The sequence below is a fragment of the Sphaerodactylus townsendi genome, linkage group LG11, assembly GCF_021028975.2.
Source record: "Sphaerodactylus townsendi isolate TG3544 linkage group LG11, MPM_Stown_v2.3, whole genome shotgun sequence".
Classification (NCBI taxonomy): domain Eukaryota; kingdom Metazoa; phylum Chordata; class Lepidosauria; order Squamata; family Sphaerodactylidae; genus Sphaerodactylus; species Sphaerodactylus townsendi.
The window spans coordinates 28,142,866-28,163,204 of record NC_059435.1 but is presented as its reverse complement, the minus strand read 5'-3'; the positions used below and the strand labels follow the sequence as shown (position 1 = coordinate 28,163,204).

Here is a 20,339-nt window from a genome sequence, read left to right as displayed (position 1 = left end):
AACATTCAAAGGACATCGAGAGATCTGAAGACAGATTCCCCATATTATGGACAGTCAGACCCTTAACAATCCTTATAACATCCCTCTGCAATAGCTTGTGGTTTTCTCTCTCTATCTACACATTTCCCCCCCTCCCCAATACATCAAGCATGCCTCCACAACAATGGATTTCTGTGGGAGGGGGACAGAAAGGGACAGATGTGCTAGCCTTCAAAGTGCCCACAGGACAAGGGCAGGCCACATAAGGACGGGGTTGGAAAAGATAGCTTTAAAAAGGGCTTGGACAGATTTATGGAGGAGAAGTCAATCTATGGCTACCAATCTTGATCCTCCTTGATCTCAGATTGCAAATGCCTTAGCAGACCAGGTGCTCAGGAGCAGCAGCAGCAGAAGGCCATTGCTTTCACATCCTGCATGTGAGCTCCCAAAGGCACCTGGTGGGCCACTGCGAGTAGCAGAATGCTGGACTAGATGGACTCTGGTCTGATCCAGCAGGCTAGTTCTTATGTTCTTAAGATAAACAGTAGATTGCCTCCTTTCCTCTCTACCAAGAGAGATGGACACATTTCTCTTCTCTTCCCTTGCCTCCTCCTCCCCGTTCCTCTCAAGGAGCCCTTTGAACACCGCTGGAAACCTTGTCTTAGTTTTTGGATTTGTTAAACAGAATTTTTTTTCTCCTTCAGGTGGAACTGCTTATATTGGCTAAGAAACTGGATTAGAATTTGTATAGCATTACCTGTTTTATCTAATCTAGCTCTACTTTGAAGATGGTGTAGAGTTTTTCTCATATTTCTACAGTACTGATCAAACCAGGTTTTCCTTAAGTTACCCAGGGTGGCAGGTCTTTGAATAATCAAGCAAGAGTTTAGCAAGGAGATGATATTGCTAAAATTATTTATAACATTTGGACTGTCTGTGATGGTCTGCACTCTGAGATTTCACAAATCAGGTAAATTAAGGCACTGTTTAATACTGTTAATTAATAGATTGTTCCACTTAAGCCTACATGTAATTTACTGTGAGAACTAAATGCCACATAGTTATTGATAGTTATTGATGACTTTCACAACCTCTTTTTTTAAAGAGAGATATTTGACATGAATTGAAGGCATTGTTGCAATTATTATAAAACACAAAATATAGATAGAAAATATGTGTAACATAGAACACAAAATATACTGTTTATGTCTACAGCTAGTTGTGGTTCTGAAGCATGCAAGCATACAGACTAGTACACACACAAATACACACACGCATGTGGGTGATAGAATTACTTACACAGAAATACTTTTCTATATGAGCAAGCTCTCCAGTTCTTTGAAAATAACAGAGTTTTCTGGAATAGAAGATGCAGTAGCCCTTGGTCAAAGCAAGAAAAAATAAATGTTCATACTCAAGGGCTAATTAATTCATTTTAGGTTTATTCCATTGTCCTCCATCCCAGGAAGCAACACCCTAATGTGTTTTTTAAAAACTAATTCATTAAAAGATTACTTCCCATAGTTGTACCCTTTTTAAGTGGTTGTCTGTGTCATAAACATATCTCACCATGGCATGCCTCTGAAGATGCCAGCCACAGATGCAGGCGAAATGTTAAGAGCAAAAACTACCAGACCACAGCCACACCACCAAAAAACCCACAACAGCCAGTTGATTCCTGCTGTGAAAGCCTTCAACAATACACAGGATGTGGGAACATAATGGTGAAAATTATTCATGTTCTTTAATGACTAATGCTTAAATTCAATGATTTACATTCCCTCAATTTGCATTTTATCAAGGTTGTTGATATGAACACACTAGGGAAAAGTGACCGGTGTCTCATCACTTTCAGATGCTCAGGACTCGGGCCATGTAGTAATTGTTATTTTTGCATTCTACTAGGTTAAGGAGGAACTTAGAAATTCAAGCAGTATTCCTAAACAATATTTTTGCATGCATATACTAACACTGTTTATCCATATTAAAAAGTACACAAAACAGCAAAACCAAATTGACTTACCAATTAATAATGCAGAAAGCTTGATTCTTTGAACAGGGACTCTTTCTAAAAATCAGACTGGATAGTTAGCAGAAATAAGAAATAACCCTTTCCTGTGTGAGGAAAGAATCGTTCAAGTTCTGCAAATTTCTGACACACACATTTCTCTTTTTAAAAAAATCAAGAAGCTGTTCCTTTCCAATAATAACTCTTTGTTCAACAAGCACGTCGAAAATCTGTTTCTGTGCCTCTACAGAGCACTCTAAAAATTGCAGATTGTCTTGCTACTGTGAGGACTGTTATCACACAATCTTTAGTGAGAAGTCAAATGCTCAAAGAATTGTAGGGTATTTTTAAAATCTTTCATCTGCACATTTTGTTGTTCAAGGTCTGCATGAACTCAGCAATGATCTATGTGGAAAATGTGCCCCCTTTTAAGTATCTTCCCACTTCTGAGAGGCAGAGATAACAGCATCTGAAATTAACAGCTGGTCATTTAGCTCACTGTTCTTCCAACTCACTCACAGATCTACTTGTAGTGCCACAGAGGCAGGTCTCCTCATCTCAACTTAGTACTTCATGGGAGCATTTATTTCAACAGGGTGTGGCACTTGCATCCTGCATTTAAAAAAAATATAACTTTCCAGCTTGGAAACTATATAGAATAGGAATCCAGTTATCAAATTTAAACCCAGCTTGCAGGATTTGGACTTGTTTTGATCTCAAAGAGTTTTCACAAATATATTCCATTGCCCTCTATATGAGACAGCTAGATTAAAGAAGAGTTGAATTTATATCCCCCCGCCTTTTTCTCCTGCAAGGAGACTCAAAGGGGCTTACAAATTCCTTTCCCTTCTTTCCTCACAACAAACACCCTGTGAGGTAGGTGGGGCTGAGAGAGCTCAGAAGAACTGTGACTAGCCCAAGGTCACCCAGCTGGCATGTGTGGGAGTGCACAGGCTAATCTGAATTCCCCAGATAAGCCTCCACAGCTCAAGTGGTAGAGCGGGGAATCAAACCCAGTCCAGATTAGAGTGCACCTGCTCTTGCCACTGCTGCTCCTTCTTCTGCTACCTCTCTTGGCTGGTTCTGAAGGCTGGACTGATCAATAAAATACATCGTTTCTTTTGAATAATATCTTGGGTGCAGCTTTAGAGCAAACAGCTAAGTATAGTTATAAGTAAATGCTCTTAATCAATTTTTTGCCTGGTCACTGAGTTCTCATTTGGTTGCTGTAGTGTGTGTGTTCTCTTATTTGAATTGTATTTGAATTTGAATGTATGCCTGTAGAGCAAGAGGAACTCTCTGCTACTGTGTGGATTCTGATTTAGTTGACACAAAGCACTCAGAGCCATTTTTTAAAAAATCTTTCATTTATTGACAGGTAAAATATTCCTCAAGAAACAATCAAAAGCAAAATAATGTATCTGAAGCTTGAGTTTGTTACCATGCACGCTAAACTAAGTAACTTCATTTGTTTCGCATTTCAAGTTCTAGCTGAACAGTAAACAATCTGTTCTGACATAACTACACACCTCTATGTGGGAATGGGCCAAATGCCTAAAAGAATTGTGTTTGAAATTAAAGAGAAATGAATTTATAAAATCAATGGTTTGCTCTGAACCACTGTCTAGGCCAGATGGTCACACTGCATGTAGCAGCTTGTCAGTGGTCATTCAGGCAAAAGAAAAGATCTTTAAGATCTTGTCACTAAGGGCCAAAGACGTGACAGAAGACCTATATTTTATAGCCTTATTTTTCAGAACTAGATATGAGGTGGCTATATGAAATAAACAAAGCCTAAAGAAATCAGAATTTAGAATAGAAGGAATTTGATTAGTTAATTGAAAATGAGAGATTTATATCTACTTGTATGCTACTATTATTCTATTGTATTAGAATCAAATGGTGTGTGGGTTAAAAATCCGTTTTAAAATGCAAAGGAAAGTTTTATGATTCAAACCCACCCTGGGAAACTGGTTGTCTGATTGAAAACCGGAAAAGGCAGAATTCAGTTTATGGTTCCTTTTGCATATGGCAAGGAGACACAGAGACAGAGGAAAATTCCAGCTTTTGAGTTAGGAATCAGACACAAGCAAAAAGCATGCAGCATTTGTGATACATAGGATATAGGCAGACTATCCAATCAGATTTTAAGGTTCATGCTCGTAGCACGTGAAAGGGGTACGATTATGTATGTGAGTATGAACTAAGACATATGTACTCTTTGTATCTATAAAGACAACGGTCTTTTGTATAGTGAGTGTGCCTCTCCCTTGGGAGGGGTTGCCTTCAGATATCCATATTCTGTTCAGTAAAACCTTCTTTTTGCTTCAAATGTCTGATTCTTGGGGTTCTTTCCTAAACTATCTTTTTTCAACACAGCTGCTCAGGGACCAGAGGCGGTCTCTGGCCTGACATCTATACTGAGAGAGCTTTTTTCAACCACCTCAGTGTGAGGGCTGAGCTTAACTGCTTTAACTGCCGCTGATAGAATCTTCATTCTTTTAAAAATTTCTCCCAGCATGCAATGCTCAGGTGCCACTAACTTCAACGGATTGTTAGAATGTAACATGTTGATCAGTAGTCACAGCTGAGTTGCATTGGCCTTCAGCTAATGAACTTATTCAGCTACTGCCTGGGAAGGCTAAAGAAAACCAAAAGCAACGTTTTAATATAAGAACCACACTTTTTAAATATGTCTGCCGTTAGGCTAAATTAGGCCTTTCTCCACAATGCCATGAAAGGTTCTTGACTTAACACAAATAAATTCTCCATTTTAATGATCTGTCTCTAGCACTGACCATGCTCAGAACCTCATCTTTTGATGACTACCTGGCTGTGTCACATGATACTCTTATAGGTCAGTCACATGACCACATCATGAAAAGGTGCAATGTTTCTACTTTAATGGGTCTTAGACAACAAGCTTAGAAAGGATCTCAGCTTGGGATTCTGGAAAGTCTCTATCAGTCAATTTTATTTATTTATTTGTATGTTTGGTTGGTTGGTTTTGTATGCTGCCCTTCCCCAGCAGGCTCGAGATGGCTCACAACATTTCTATAACACTTGCCAGGTTGGACCAGTGAGCTGATTCTGTAAAAGGCAGTCTCATACATTTACATGTATCTATCCTGGACTGTGCATATGTCCAAATAAAGCCAGTGATAGTAACATCTTGATCTTCCATCTGAAGAAGCAGGTTTTTTATTTTTAAGAGGCAGTATGTAGCATAATACATAGAGTACTAGGCTGCGATTTAGCACACCCAGATTCAAATCTCTGTCCTGGACCAGTGTAAGGATTAAACTGAGGCTCCATCCCTCAAATCTCCAGGTATTTCTCAGCTCAGAGCTGGCAACCCAGCATATAAGGAAGTAAATAAAATATGTAAATCCATGCCACCTTGAGCTCATTGAAGGAAAGGCAAGATAAGAATGTTCTATCAATCTTCTACAAGAAATCCATTAAAACCATTCACCACGTGGTCATCATCCTAGGCGTGTGCAGCACTGTGGAAAAAACCCTTTTCTGCAGGAGTTCTATACAACCAGACATATTTTAAAGAGCTTTCTTCAAATAGTGCTTATCTACCATTCAGAGCCATAACTGCATAGTCCAAGAACTACTGGCAAATATTTATATGGCAGGCACGCAAAATTAGGATCTCTTCAACACTGATGGCCCTATGGTGTTCCTACCTTGTACAAACAGTTCCAATTGTGCATTCAGTCATCACAGGGGGAGTGGGTACAAGTGCAATAGGCCTACATGGTCACTCAGTCTCTTCTGAATCCTGGGGCATGCTAATCAGCTAGTGAGGTCAGAAGTGAGTGACCAGACCATTGACCAGCTATTGGTCAGAGAAGTGTGGCTGGCATTGCTTGCATGCTGGACTGCATGTAGGACATAAGTATATATCCTTTGTTTCTCTCTCTGCACATGCTCCAGTCTACTCCAGTCTGCTCCAACTCCAGTAGTAGTAGCCATGTGATAGCAAAGAGGTAGCTAGTTCATGCAGCTAGCCTGTTAGAAAGCTATTTTGTTGCTTTGTACCCAAGTTTTCCCCTGCCTCGTTAGCCTAGTGAAGTTTTTATTATTAACTGTAACTGTCTCTGCTCCCTTTATTTGTGCAAACTCTGCAATCAGAGTGATATTAAAATCACTACAGAATTGACTAGATAGTCAGAGAGATAGAAGGGTCAAGCCACTGGGCACTCTTTCTCTACTGCTGTGACACTATCCCTTTGATATGCAGAGTGTCAGGGACACTTCCTTTCTTCCTGTTTCTTCTCACACCTCCACATGCATGCACATCTCTCCATCTTACAACCATGAGAGCAGCGTGCAGATTCTGTATCTCCCTCTATCCTAGTTAGCTAGATTAGATTGGGCAACTATAATTATTCTATCCTGTCTAGAAATGAAATTCCTACAACAAATGCAGAATATTAGTTTGAGGAGACAAAAGAATCTTGAGTCATTTATGCTCTTGACACATACAGAGATTCGATGGGGCTTTGCTACACACACAAAAGCTTTGTGCACTCTACCAAATTACTGGATCTAGAATCGAACTGATTCTTGAGGGACCAAGATTCTTCAGTTCCAACAGGTGGTGCCTAAGTCCTCAAAGGGATCTTTGAAGGAATGTGTCAGAGGTGACACTTTCATTGCTTCATTATGTTACTGAATGAGATATATAGGGCTGCCAGCTTTGGGTTGGGAAATACCTGAGAAGGTGGTGGTGAAGCCTGAGGAGGGTTGGGTTTGGGAAGGGAGGGATTTCAATTGGATCTAATACCATAGATGAAAGCAACCATTTTCTCTGATCGCCATCACCTGGAGATCGGTAGTAATCATAGGAGATCTCCTGCTACCACCTGGAAGCTGGCAGCACTAGATATATCCATCCATGCCTGGGCAAGGTATAGGACCCCCTCCAGTGGAGGAAAAGATACAGAACTGTGTGTGTGGGGGGGGGAGTTTTGTTTGGAGAAAGGAGCAGACAGGGTTGAGAGCTGGCTGATAGGCACTCTTGAAATGCAGAATCTTTTTCCTTCTCTCTCAGGATCCGATGTAAAATAAATAGTCTGCTGCAACCACATACTCTTGTATACTTGTAAATAAAGCATGTTTCCTAATCCAAAGGAACCCAAACCTGGGTAACCTTATCCCTGAAACATTTCACTATTCAGAGAGGCGAGAGGTGTTTTTGTAAAGACATGTAGGATTTGGAGGTGCACTGAGTGAGGTGGGTGTCTTCAGATTTGCTGCTCTTTGATAGAGCTGCCACCAAATGGAGAGTTAACTCTTTGTGGTCCTGACCAGCTGCCTAAGAATAGTCCAGCCACAACAGCAAAATTGTCCAGTGAGTACGCTCAAGCATTCACATATTAAATATCATGTTTTATTGTTTTGTACATCTCTGATACATGATTACTTTCAGAAAGTTATACTTTTGAGGAAAAAGACTATTAAGAAACATATTTATTCCTCTTCTTTTTCATTAAGCCATTTTTTATTGCATTGATAACATCCATTAGCAATATCCTTACTTGAAAAGAAAGTCATACTGTGGTGGGATCAATTAAGCAGTACGGAAAGTGCACCAATGTCTTGAATTGTGGCTACAACTAATTTGACCATTGTGAGTTATACATACCCACACACTATTAGAAAGTATTTTACAAACCAGTGGAAATATCATGCTCCAAAGTACTTATGGAAGAAAAAGATCGTTCTAAACTAGGGAGACCAGCACCTAGACAGACCTTACAGCGAGAAACTACTGTGCACTTTCGGAACAAGGTAGAGAGATATTTCCTGAATTTCTCCCCTACAAAGGCATATATCACAGGATTGATGCAACAGTGAGACATAGCAATTGTTTCGGTCACTTGAAATGCTAAAACTAAATTGTCATTGCTATGTGTGAAAAATGAATCCTGATAGGTGATCAGCAGCAAGGTGACATTGTATGGCACCCAGAAGATAGAATAAACTACCATGATCACAAAAATAAGCCTGATAGCCTTCATCTTTTTATCATTTCTGTTCTTCATCAAAACCATAAGAATTTTCACGTAACAAAAGAGCATGATGAGCCACGGAACGATTAGCCCCAAGATGACCCTCATGGAAACTAACAGGTGTTTCAAGGTATTTGTCTCTCCTGTTGAGAGGCTGCATCTTGGGCCCTCCTTTCTTTTCTGGACCATGGAAAACATCAGTGTTGGCACAGAGGCCAGCGAAGCCAATCCCCATGTAAAGCCACTTGTCAGCGTGCCATATAGCACCGTTCTAGCTTTCATTGCAAACACTGCATGAACAATAGCCAGGTATCTGTCGATGGTCAAAAGGATGATAAAAAAGCTTCCGCTGTAAAAGCCGGTGTCATAAACAGCCGAGAGAATCTTGCACATCGTACTTCCAAATACCCATTTGTTTCCAGCAGCATAAGCCCAAAATGGGAGCGAGACTATGAAAAGCAAGTCTGAAATGGCTAAATTGAGCAGGAAGATATCAGTCATGCTTCTGAATTTTTTGAATAGGAAGAGGACCAGCACAACTAGTGTATTGCCCAGGAGGCCAAATATGAACACCAAAGAGTAGAGTGTTGGCACCACATGGGAATAGAATTCTTGGGAAACAGGAGTTTCTTCGGGTTGCGGCGCGTCATCATAGTCAAATGGGGTTGTATAATCTATACCTATGGAACCGTCCATCTTCCTGTTTCCTGTGAAAGAAGAATGTATTTATAGGATATGGATACTACAGTCAAAAACATAATTAAATTAGAATGTGTGCATCAAATATGCATTAAAAGTGTGGTGATTATATAACACTGAATGTTTCAAAAGAGAGAAGGACGTTTCTAGATGATGCTTGAAACACCTGTGCATCTGATTGGCTTCTCCTTCTGAATGCCTTTGCTGGTAATGATGGCTGAGATAACACTGGAAATCTTCCACTGTGTTGCAGAATCAAGTTACCTTCAGAAGAGGAGGGTCAAATCTTTAAAAACAACCGTGGACATCATTTTAGCAACAATAAGACATGAAGTATATACTACAGATGAGAAAGGTCCAAGAAGGAGCCAGCATGGTTGAGTAGCAATGTCAAGGAACCTATAAAAGAGGAAGAGGAAGTCTTCCTCCAGCCTTCTTCAGAATCTGTCTCAGTGACACATGCTTTCTTGTTTGGTGTCTCCCAGCAGCAGGTAAACAAGTCAACAAGGAAGGGTGGTGTGCAGAGCAGCTGGGTGGGCAGCTGTGCCTACAGCCTCTGGCTGCCACAGCAGTGCCCCCCCCCCTCTGCCCGTCACCCAGAGCAACTGATCCCCCATCTCCCCTACATCTGGTCCTGGCATTTGGATGGAAGATCACCAAGGAATACCAGAGTTGCTACAAAGAGACAAGCATAGTCTACTCAAACCATCTATGCCTGTTTCTTGTCTTAAAACCCTACAGAATCACCTTAGGTCAGCTGTGGCTTGATGGCAAAAAAAGGTAGACAACAGATGAAATCCTAGAGCAAATTGACAGATTTCCTAGGGCTAGACAGCATTTCTCAGCCACTTTAAGAATGCCTAGGTATACTATGTCACTCCCTCCCCCAGTTTTATGCAAAGGGGACTGATTTTATTGATATAGCACATTTTAGTTCAAACAAAATTCAGATGTCAAATTATAAATATATGCATCAGCCTTCTGCAGAGAGAATACATAGATGGAGGAGACCTGGAATACATCATGTATTTAAATTGGCAACACTTTTTTTAAAAAAATAAAGAGACACATTAAAGTTTTTCATTACACATTCAGGTGGTTCCAACAATGAAAAGGGTTTCCAGATCCAATTTTGTTGCTAGTGGAATAACCCAGCCAGCATTCTGATTACTTCTTGAGTGGAGTCAGTTACTCAGTCAAACAATCAGGGGAGGGGTGGGGGGAAGCACTCAGGAGGTGGCATGACCCCAGCGCCATATAAATTTAACTTGTGCTGGGAGAAGGGATGTTTATCATGGCATTTATCAAAACATCAAGGCAGGTATGGCAGTGCCAGGGAGCAAGCAACATGGCAGCACGACAAACAGGTGCCAGTGCAGCTGCTGTGGTGGAGCACCACTGGTGAGGAATTTGCACCAGTGCAAAGAGGGGTTTTCTGGGGAACAGAGCCAACATTAGTTGGCTCCCTATGCCCTGTCAGGCCAGGAACACCCATTTTCATGAATACAAAGTTACACTAGCAGCCTATAGAGCCCCCCATTGGCACAGCCATGTCTCCAGGGCTCTAGGCAACTCTGGAACTCACCCTAGGCACTGACCAATGGAGCAGGGGCAGAAGGCAGCCAAGTCTCCTCAGGAGCACCCAACAGCGGAGCCCCCTCCCCCACTTTCAAAAGCACTGGTCCCTCCACACAGGTAGATCACATGGCTTAGGATGCTGTCCAAAATCCACCAGAAGTGCAGACTTAGGACAAGCACAGGGCACCCTTAGTGACAGAACATAAACATGGAGGGTGCACATTCTGCCACCAGTCCAACATAAGGTACTGGGGGCATGTACCTTGGACAGTGGGCCAGCACCTAGCACCACAGATCTAACACAGGGCACAACACCTCTTCATAGACAGCAAAGTCCATACCCCCAGTGTGGACAAGCTCTCCCAAAAGGGTTTCATTTGCAGGTCGGGGTTCTGATCAGAAGTTTTGTGTTTGCTCTCTCTTTTTTCATCTTTACTTCATTAATCATCCAGTGTTTTTTTTTAAAAAAAAAACTGATTTTAAAATAACAAAGGAAGACAAATTCAGGGAAAGTGATTTGATAAAAACTACAGGAGGGTATCCTCCCTGGTCCTGCTGCAGCAGCCAAAATAACAACAAAGAGTCTCTAGGGGCACTTTAAGGACTTAAACATTTTGTGGCTTTAATCTTTAGAGCCCACATCACGAAGCACATCAGGCTCTAAAAAATTTATGCCAGGATAACATTAGTCAGTCTTTAAGGCACCACAAGACTCTCTATCATTTGATCAAAAGTGCTTCACGAGACCATCTTTGAGCTGACAGAACCCAAATGCAACGTATTTTGAAAAAATTACATCACAAATTGCTTTGGTTCACAAAAGGAAAAAAAACACCTTGATTTGTCTCTCCCCATTGGGTGTAGCACACCTATAAGGGGTGCTTGGGAGAGCGTGAACCACCCGGTGCACTTGGAGCTGAGTCTTGAGGGGTTAATGTGTGAAGTGATGGCGAAGGGACATTTCCAGGGCGTTCAGGAGGGCATGGTGGGGGCACAGCCTGTCTTCACATGAGTGGAGCATGGCAGAGGTGCAGGGCGCACGCTTGCCCCAAGCGCAGTTCCCCCTCGCTACAGCTCTGTTTCTCCCAGAATATTACTGTTAGTTTACTCAAAGTTCCATAATTTTATCTTTAATGTAATTTGCCTTCTTCTGGGAAGAGTTTTGAGATTATCTTTGAACTCTATTTGAAGGTGACAGGTGGGAAAAGGGTAATCATCTACCCTTTTCCAGTCTGTCAGCTTCCAATACAGTTGCCAACACCAAGTTGGGAAATGCCTGGAGATTGTGGGGGTGGGGCCTGAAGAAAGTGGTATTTGGGGAGGGGACAACAGGGCTTCAGTGAGGTATAATGCCATAGGCTCCACCTTCCAAAGCCGCCATTTTCTTCAGGTGAACTGATCTGGGTTGCCTAGAGATCAGCTGTAATAGTGAGGAAACTCCAGTCACCCGCTGGAGGTTGGCAACCCTACCTTCAAACAGTATAGTCATACAAAAAGTTTGGACAGTTCAAATCATAAGTGAAGTTTGTTTTACATGACCAGAAAACTATGAAGTTGCACATGTCTGTATGTGTGTTTCACAAAATGTTATACAGTACTCAAGATTTTTTTATTACTCCTTTAGAAGAGTTTGGATTTATACCCCCCCTTCCCTCCTGTGAGGAGACTCAAAGGAGCTTACAACCTCCTTTCCCTTCCCCACCCCACAACAAACACCCTGTAAGGTAGGTAGGGCTGAGAGAGCTCTGAAGAGCTGTGATTCGCCCAAGGTCACCTAGCTGGTGTGTGTTGGAGTGCACAGGCTAATCCAGTTCCCCAGATAAGCCTCCACAGCTCTAGTGGCAGAGCGGGGAATCAAATCCAGTTCTCCGGATTAGAGTGCACTTGCTCTTAAACACTACGCCACTGCTGCCCACCTTTGTCCTTCCAGTGGTGGTTACTTTAGTCACATTCTCCCAACCACTTACCTTATAATTAGTAAAAATCAAGTTCAGGCGGTGAGGATTCAAGGACCTTGGTATCAGAACTGTCAGCAGCTAAGGCTGTTGCAATTGAAATATTTGCCAAATCAGATGGTTTTAAGACAGCGAAGACTTTGGAGCAGTTGCTCAAGAAATACCTAGGGCAACCTTCAGTTTTCTCAGAAGTCAGATTGTAACCACTGATGGCATTTGAGCACATGAATTCTGCAAACAGAAAGGATGCAAGTCACTCAGATTAATGCACAACCGATATGAGGGTTGCAGTGTGATCGAATAGCAAAGATGAGATGATTCAGGACAGGGACCAGTTCTAGAAATGGCTTTGAGACAAATGGCTAGAGTTTTTGACACTAGTGGCTAATTTTACTTGGGGCTTCTATTGCCACAGCTAAGTTTAAAGCCAGCTGTTTATTACATACATACAACAATATAATCATTGTACTGTTATAGCCAGAGGCTGTAGAGAACGGCGCAGTGCTGTGCAGAGTTACTCCAGTCTAAACTCATTAAAATGAATGGGCTTAGAATGGATCACCTCTCCTTAGCAATGTACAAGGTTGGCCTTGCTGGCAAATAAAGGCAGTGGAAACTTCTAAACTGGTATCTCTAACCATCTTTTGTTTCCTTTTGGTGCTTTTTCACAAAGGAAGTGTTTGCGAACATGAAACACTACCCAAAGATTTTGGTAAGGAATGACCCAACCCATTTATTTTCCATTGTCCCTTATGTGAACCTGTGCTCTCCACCTGGTTGAACTAGAGGAGAAGAGTTCCTGTTCCTTTAGATACCTTTTTATTTTATTTTTAGAACAAAACAATGGTCAGGAGGGAGAGTCCCTCTCTCTTGTCTACTTCTTGCCTATTTCTACTCCTTAAGAACATAAGAAAGAGCCTGCTGGATCAGACCAGAGTCCATCTAGTCCAGCACTCTGCTACTCGCAGTGGCCCACCAGGTGCCTTTGGGAGCTCACATGCAGGATGTGAAAGAAATGGCCTTCTTCTTCTGCTGCTCCCAAGCATCTGGTCTGCTAAGGCATTTGCAATCTCAAGGAGATTGCAATCAAGGAGGATCAAGATTGGTAACCATAGATCGATTTCTCCTCCATAAATCTGTCCAAGCCACTTTTAAAGCTATCCAGGTTAGTGGCCATCACCAACTCCTGTGGCAACATATTCCAAACACCAATCACACGTTGCGTGAAGAAATGTTTCCTTGTATTAGTCCTAATTCTTCTCCCCAGCAGTTTCAATGTATGCCCCCTGGTTTTAGTATTGTGAGAGAGAAAAATTTCTCTGTGTCAACATTTTCTACCCCATGCATAATGTTATAGACTTCAATCATATCCCCACTCAAATGTCTCCTCTCCAAATTAAAGAGTCCCAACGCTGCAGCCTCTCTTCATAAGGAAGGTGCTCCAATCCCTCAATCATCCTCGTTGCCCTTCTCTGGACTTTTTCTATCTCTTTTTCACAGCTGCCATGCGTTGAGTTGACATTCCCATGGAACTATCAACTATGACACCCAAATCCCTTTCCTGGTCTGTGACTGATAGCACTGACCCTGTGTATGTGAAGTTTGGATTTTTTGCCCCTATGTGCATCACTTAACATTTTGCTACATTGAACTGCATTTGCCATTTCTCAGCCCACTCATCTAATTTATAAAGGTCCGCTTGGAGCTCTTCGCAATCCTTTGTGGTTCTCACCACCCTACATAATTTGGTATCATCCGCAAACTTGGCCACCACGCTACCCACACCTACTTCCAGGTCATTTATGCTATGTATTTACTCCTTAGTTCTGCTCTTTCACCCACCCACAACTTCTCCTCCTCTTCACCACAATTCTGATCCCGCACTCTAATCTCTCTACTCTGGTGAGCAATAAATAAATAAATATAGGAATAGCAACGCTCATGCTTGTGTTTCGGTATCGCAATAGTCTCTTTCTCCTCCTCAACAGTCCGTCCCCAGGATTCTAACCCATTGACAATGTCTGACTGGGAGCATTCTCAATATATGGCAAATAGATGGGATATTGGGAACTGGCTTTTATTGAAGAGATATGTTTATTAATGTCATGGAAATGCTTACATAAAGGGAATTCTCACTTAAATTAATAGTAGCTCTGTTTAACTTTGGGATGTTGGCATAAAAAGACTTTTGCAATCCATACCTCATTCAAATCTGTTATACAGCTGTAAATAACTATATGTAGAAACCACTCAACTCTAATGGAGCTTTATTAGGTTAAAATAAAAGTAGAATGATTTGTGATTTTCACTTTGCTTATTCACCAGAACCAAGGCAGCAACAACATTTAACATTCTGTAACTTTTATATCAATTGCATCAATCCTATTGTTACTTGGTTAGATGCTTATAAAGTTAGTATGCTTTGGAGAAAGTCTGAAATTTAAATTTATTGTTCTTTTCATTCTACTCATGTAAAAATTACTGGTTTATTGAATTGTTCAGTAAAATGTGTTCTGTTTTATTCCAGATTCTGACTCTTTACTCATTCAAAAAACTGTTTCTTTCTGACTCTTTATATGAGCTACATCCCAAAACAACTGTTTCTGAGCGGCTTATTCATAATGCATTATTATCCTTTATCCATGAAAATGAAAATAATCAAAGGATAAAAAACTCACCAACCTAGAAAGCTTCACATAGATGAGAAAAGAAAGACTCTGGTTTTGTGGCTTAGTCAGATGTTCTATGCAAGTGTTACTGGACAAGGAAACATAAGCACTTCCTGCAAAGTTACAGTCACACATCTTCACTAAATATTTTGCAAGGGTGAAAGAGGAAAGAAGAACAATTATTTTTTGATATCCTCCTTTGCAAATAATATGAAATGTGGCACCCTGTGATACCAGTCAGGTTATGGACAGCAAGTACGTTATTTATTTTATTTTATTAGTTTCATATGCAGCTCTTCTCATGATGGGGAAGCAGCAGAGAGCATCTTCCCTGCTGGAAGTTGCATGGAAGAGAATGGATGGATAAAATGGTGGATTCAGCAAAGACATATAGGCCTATCTCGGTTTCCAGAAATGTAGCAATTCCCACTACCACACGATCTCCATTGCGGGTCTCTCCTGATTGGCTGGCGTGCCATGTTGGGGCGGGACCTTTTTGGGGTGGAAAATTTTCCCCTGCTACTTGCAGCCTGAGGTTCGCTCGTTTGCAAGGATGAATGTTTAAGCGCTTAAGCGTGTTTTCGCTCATTTGGAAAGGTGAACGGTTAATCGTTTAAGCCGTTTTTTATTCTTCTATGCTAACATTCCTCGCCGAGACCAACAGCAAAATTGAAACCCAGAAGAGGCTTTGCACGTATTGCTCAGCGCCCACCGAGATCTGATTGGTTGCTAGACTTTCATCACGCTCCACGGCGGGAATTTTAAACACAGATTGGACTCCTGTTCCTCCCCACGAAACTGGATCAAAAGCGTGCTAAGAGGAAAAGTTGTACTTGCAAGCAGGTTCTGCCAGGACGCAGGATAAGGGGGAGAATGAGCGCCAGAAACGGGATGAATCCCTGTTCGTCGCTCAAGCAGTGGGGAGTTCTTGTTGAAACCTTGATATTTTGTGTGAATATCACGCGATTAATTAACCGTGGGGGATCGACCATAGTGTCCTTTTATGTAGTGTTTCTCCAGCTTGAACCAGTTAATTTCAGTGAGCGTAGACTGGTTGAACTCTTCATGGGACTGTACTGCAAAAATTGCAAAATCCTCAGATATATTAGGCGTATCTTTCTTCTTCTTTCTGAGCTTGGCTCTTGCGAATTTAGGGAGTGGGGTTTCAGTCCTATTTTGTATAAAAGGGAAGAAAGTATGTGATGAAGCTTTGTGGTTGAGGTTCTTTACAACTATAAGCAAAAAAAAAGTGCTGTGTCAGCACTACCAGTAACTATGTTTACTGCTTTTAAGCACTATACATGCTCTATTCACCTTGTTGAGATTATATAGGAGTTTTATGGAAATCCAATCAGCATCTCCATCCATCTTGCAATTTTTTTAGTGTTCAGTGCAAGTAATGGTACCCCAGTGAATAAATTTGTGAATGCTTAACTCTTTGGCTTTCGAAAACTCTTGCTTATTTAGGAATCTCAGAGCAACTGATGGCCAGTTGGATGCTCAAGCCTGGAAATTTACTAGGAAATGCTTCCCACTGAGTGGGTCCAGCTGTTTTAACCTGAAGCAAAGCACAGCCACTAAATGCAGAAATGCACAAACAAGAGGAGGCTTGACTCTTCTGCATCCCACCAATCGCTCAGACTGCAAACGAGTTTGGAATGGGGTTTGACCTGTGGGTGTTGCAAATTCCCTTTGATCAATGTTAATAAATAATAGAATGAAGTCATTTTATTTACCAACTGAAGTGTCTGTTTTCTTTCTCCTGCATCTGCAGGCACATAAATACATAGGAACAATTTTGTGTCGTTCTCTGCTACTGCTACTGCTGCAGCTGCCAGCGGAGCACAGTCGCAATGGTCTTCCATGTCGCAGTTTCCCAGGCTCAGTACCTCAGCAGCAGCCACCACCACCCCTTCTTACGGCCACCAGGAATTTTCTAAGTTTGAAAAACCTGATGCATAGATTGTTACAATGCTATAATCATATTCAACTGCCATTATTATTTTTTTAAGCCTGATTAAGGGAAGAAATGGCTGCTGAGGGGACATGGATGGGGAAATTTCTTCTGTGTGGCCAGGACTAGGAAAATCTGAACGTTCCCAGCCACATGGCAACCATCCAGCCTTCGCTATGAGCATGCCCAAAACTTTGTAGCAAGACAAATTTGTAAAAGACTGGAGGAAAGCTGGAGGAAATCCTGGGGCTGTATATAAGAGTGGACTATATATAAAGTAATTAAACAAAATTTTCAAAGCACAGCAACTAAACTATATGTCAAGGGTAGATTTGGAGGAATAACTACCCTGGAGAAAGACTCCCACTAGCCCAATCTGCCCTGGTCCCACCCTCACACCCCGGAGGACGAGGAAGAAGGAACCTGTCCAGCCTGCCCCCCCACCCCCCTGCATGCCTTGGCTGGGTTCCCCCACTGCTTCCTTCACCTCAGCCAAGCATCTCCTTTCCTACACTGCATGGGGCTGGTTAGGGCTGGGTACCTTCTTCCCCTTGCCACAGGGACTAGGCTGGTCCAGGAACCCCTTCCCCATTTTAAGATTGCCTGCTCAGGGCAGTGGTGATTCACAAACATCCCACAGATGGCAAGAGCGACCACACTCTTGAGACCAGGGTGACCCGGGGGTGGGTAGGCATCTAGGTCATCGGCCCACTGGAACTCTTCCCAGTTTCTTTAATGCCCCACCTTCCCTGGCCAGATGCTTAAAAGGTTGCTGCCAGAGGCATTTGTATATTCACTTCTGGAACATCCATTGTTTGCTTCTTATGCTTTGTGTCTCGGTGCCAACAAACCATCTAGTCCCTGTGCCTATTAAATTCTTCTGTGCAGGATGCTGACAACAAGATCTTTATATCATGGTCTGAGAGATGAGGTCTTAGGATCAATTTTAGAAACTTTTTTCTCTTCTTTTAGCATCCAGTGATACTAACCAGTGTTAGCTGTAGTGCCGCTGCTGTTGTCTTTGAAAGATTCTCTGCATAGTCACCTTCCACCACTGCTGCTGCCCATTAGCTAGCCTTTAAGGATTCATTTGTCCCCATTACCACTGGAACTGTCTGTTCTCTTCTGCTGATGTGGCCATTGATCCCTGAAGGGGTGGACACATCTTAGTTTGGTGAGAAGAGCGTAGAGGTTTTTATTAAGCAGAAGAGTGGTGAAGAAGGGGGTGTTTCTGTTCCAAACCATCAGTTGTTTTTCTTCCTCTGAGGTTCCAGAGGCAGGTTTAGCAAAGAAAACATGCACCTGGAATCCCACAGTTCCCCTTCCCCAAATGTTTCCAGTTCCCCTTCCCCAAATGATTTCCTCTTTTAAGAGTCTGTTTGTCATTCAGTGAATGGTCATGATATCCATCCTAAGCTTCATAATGCTTGCTGAATAAATGGGTCATTCAGCAGAGATTCAGTCTACACCCTGCCATAGAACTCTGACCAAAGAAGGTATTTCAACTAAAGACTATGGGCTGGATCCAGATTAAAATTTCCATCAACAGAATGAACTTCTGGCCTCTCGCCTGACTGGCCATGCCAGCAGGGGCTGATGGGAATTGAAGTCCATGAACATCTGAAGTGCCAGAGTTGGACACCACTGTTGTAGATGGTTTCTTTACTTATATGTTAAGGGTAGGGTGTCCACTGCTGTGAGGTTCTTGTAACACAATAATCCCTCTTCTCTGTTTTAATTTGCTTTGGGGTTGCAGCTCAAAGCCCCCTTTATGTGAGAACTGCTGGGTACTTTGTAGTTGAAGTACCATCTGGCTTACCAGAAACCCCCCAGCCTAAATATAACTGTCCTCATGAGTGCATGTCTGATCTCTTGGAGCTTGCTTTTGAGCCTTCTTGCATGTCTGGGGCTCTTCGACCTTTGTAGTTATGGTGAAGTTCTTGGACGGGTGGAGATGGGGGTGGGGCATTGTCATAATTCTCTTCCAATGTTGCATAAGTATTCTGTGCTGTTGCAAAACTCAACAGAGATGTGTGAGTGTGAAAATGTTGCTCAACTATACCCCAGGAGACAGCCCAATGTAACGATAACTCTCTCAATCCATATGTTGAAACGTTCTCCATTTTAGTTTAAAGGTCGACTTCTTCCCAAATTTAGATGTGAATGAATCATAGAGTTGGAAGAGACCTCAAGGGCCATCAAGTCCAAACCCCTGCAATGCAGGAACACACAATCAAAGCACTCCTGACAGATGGCCATCGAGCCTCTCTTAAAAAACTTCCAAAGAAGTAGACTCCACCACACTCTGAGGTAGTGCATTCCACTGTTGAACAGCCCTTACAGTCAGGAAGTTTTTCCTGATGTTTAGGTGGAATCTCTTTTCCTTCACCTTGTTCCCATTATTCCTGGTCCTAGTCTCTGGAGCAGCAGAAAACAAGTTTGCTCCGTGACCAACGTGACATCCCTTCAAATATCTAAACATGGCTATCATGCCACCTCTTAACCTTCTCTTCACTAAACTAAACATATCCAGCTCTCTAAGTCTCTTCTCTTAGGGCATGGATAGATTCATGTATGAGGATAGATATATTGCTTTGGGGGATTGCCAAATGCCTATTTAAGTGAAAAGTGTAATTGCCTGTAAACCAAGTACCTTTTCTCTTACTGATAGCGGAGCCAGAAGTGAATTTATTCCACTTCTGGATTTTGTTCTGAATAAAGATTGACCAATGTTTTATTTCTGTACTAGATAGGTAGGAGTCAACTGTATTAGATAGAAAATAGGATTTATAGTTATCTTCTGTACCCTCTGTATTTGCATCCGCATGGAACCTCCTTGGCTCAAGGCTGTAATCCACCCCTGCTCCACCTGAGCCTGTCCCTTTCACTTGTAAAGGTCCTTGATGGACGCAAACAAAAGGGGATCCCGGAACAAGCGCCTCACCCCGCCTAATCTCGCCAGCAGGCAGATAAGGGGGCCATCGTCATCAAGTTTCGTTTCCCGACCCCAAACACCCAAGGGACTCTTTGTGTTCTTCCTGCCAGTGCATACGTCATTGCCTCGCCCTACTCCAGCCGCGAAATCCAAGAAGGGGATGCCCATCGAACTCTGATTGGTTCCCCTGCACTGCAAATGCATGATTGGTTACTGTGTATTTTGTTAATGAATGATGGTGGGCTGTCTTGTGTTCTCCTGGACTCCTGACGGGAGAAAATGTATTTAAGATGTTGTAAAGCTGCTACGCAGCGCAGTTGCCGTGGAGCGGAGGTGCTGACACTTAGGTCAGCATCTCAATAAAACCTTCTTTATTCATTATACTCGCTGTGTCGGGTCCCGTTTGTGTTCCCCTGCGCTGCCGAGAGCTGGGTGTTCTGGAGCTAATAAAAGTTACCAGGCAGAGCGGTAACATTACCTGTATAACATTTGATAGGGAGTATCCCTTGGGTGAGGGGTTTAATCAGTCCCTGCAG

General features: G+C 42.3%; 1 protein-coding gene and 1 long non-coding RNA gene across 3 annotated transcripts; both read right to left on the bottom strand.

Annotated features, from left to right (window-relative positions):
• Positions 1-2,037: 2,037 nt before the first annotated feature.
• On the bottom strand, positions 2,038-4,710 carry LOC125441259. 2 transcript variants are annotated; one of them, XR_007245808.1, is made up of 3 exons: positions 4,401-4,710; positions 3,443-3,518; positions 2,038-2,047 (listed from the first exon to the last, which is right to left on the bottom strand). It is a non-coding gene; the product is annotated as an uncharacterized LOC125441259 (long non-coding RNA). The 2 variants fall into 2 exon arrangements; XR_007245809.1 differs by lacking the exon at positions 2,038-2,047 and having other exon boundaries at positions 3,336-3,518.
• A 2,684-nt stretch (positions 4,711-7,394) lies between these two features.
• LOC125441020 (C-C chemokine receptor type 2-like) lies at positions 7,395-14,997 on the bottom strand. The gene is made up of 3 exons (XM_048511273.1): positions 14,928-14,997; positions 12,258-12,476; positions 7,395-8,720 (listed from the first exon to the last, which is right to left on the bottom strand). Exon 3 carries the CDS (start codon positions 8,707-8,709, stop codon positions 7,669-7,671), a length of 1,041 nt encoding a protein of 346 aa, XP_048367230.1. The 5' UTR covers positions 8,710-8,720; positions 12,258-12,476; positions 14,928-14,997; the 3' UTR covers positions 7,395-7,668.
• Between the last annotated feature and the right edge of the window lie 5,342 nt (positions 14,998-20,339).

Coding starts and splice junctions, on each gene's coding strand:
- LOC125441020 (XM_048511273.1), bottom strand. CDS start 8,709: ATGGACGGTTCCATAGGTATAGATTATACAACCCCATTTGACTATGAT.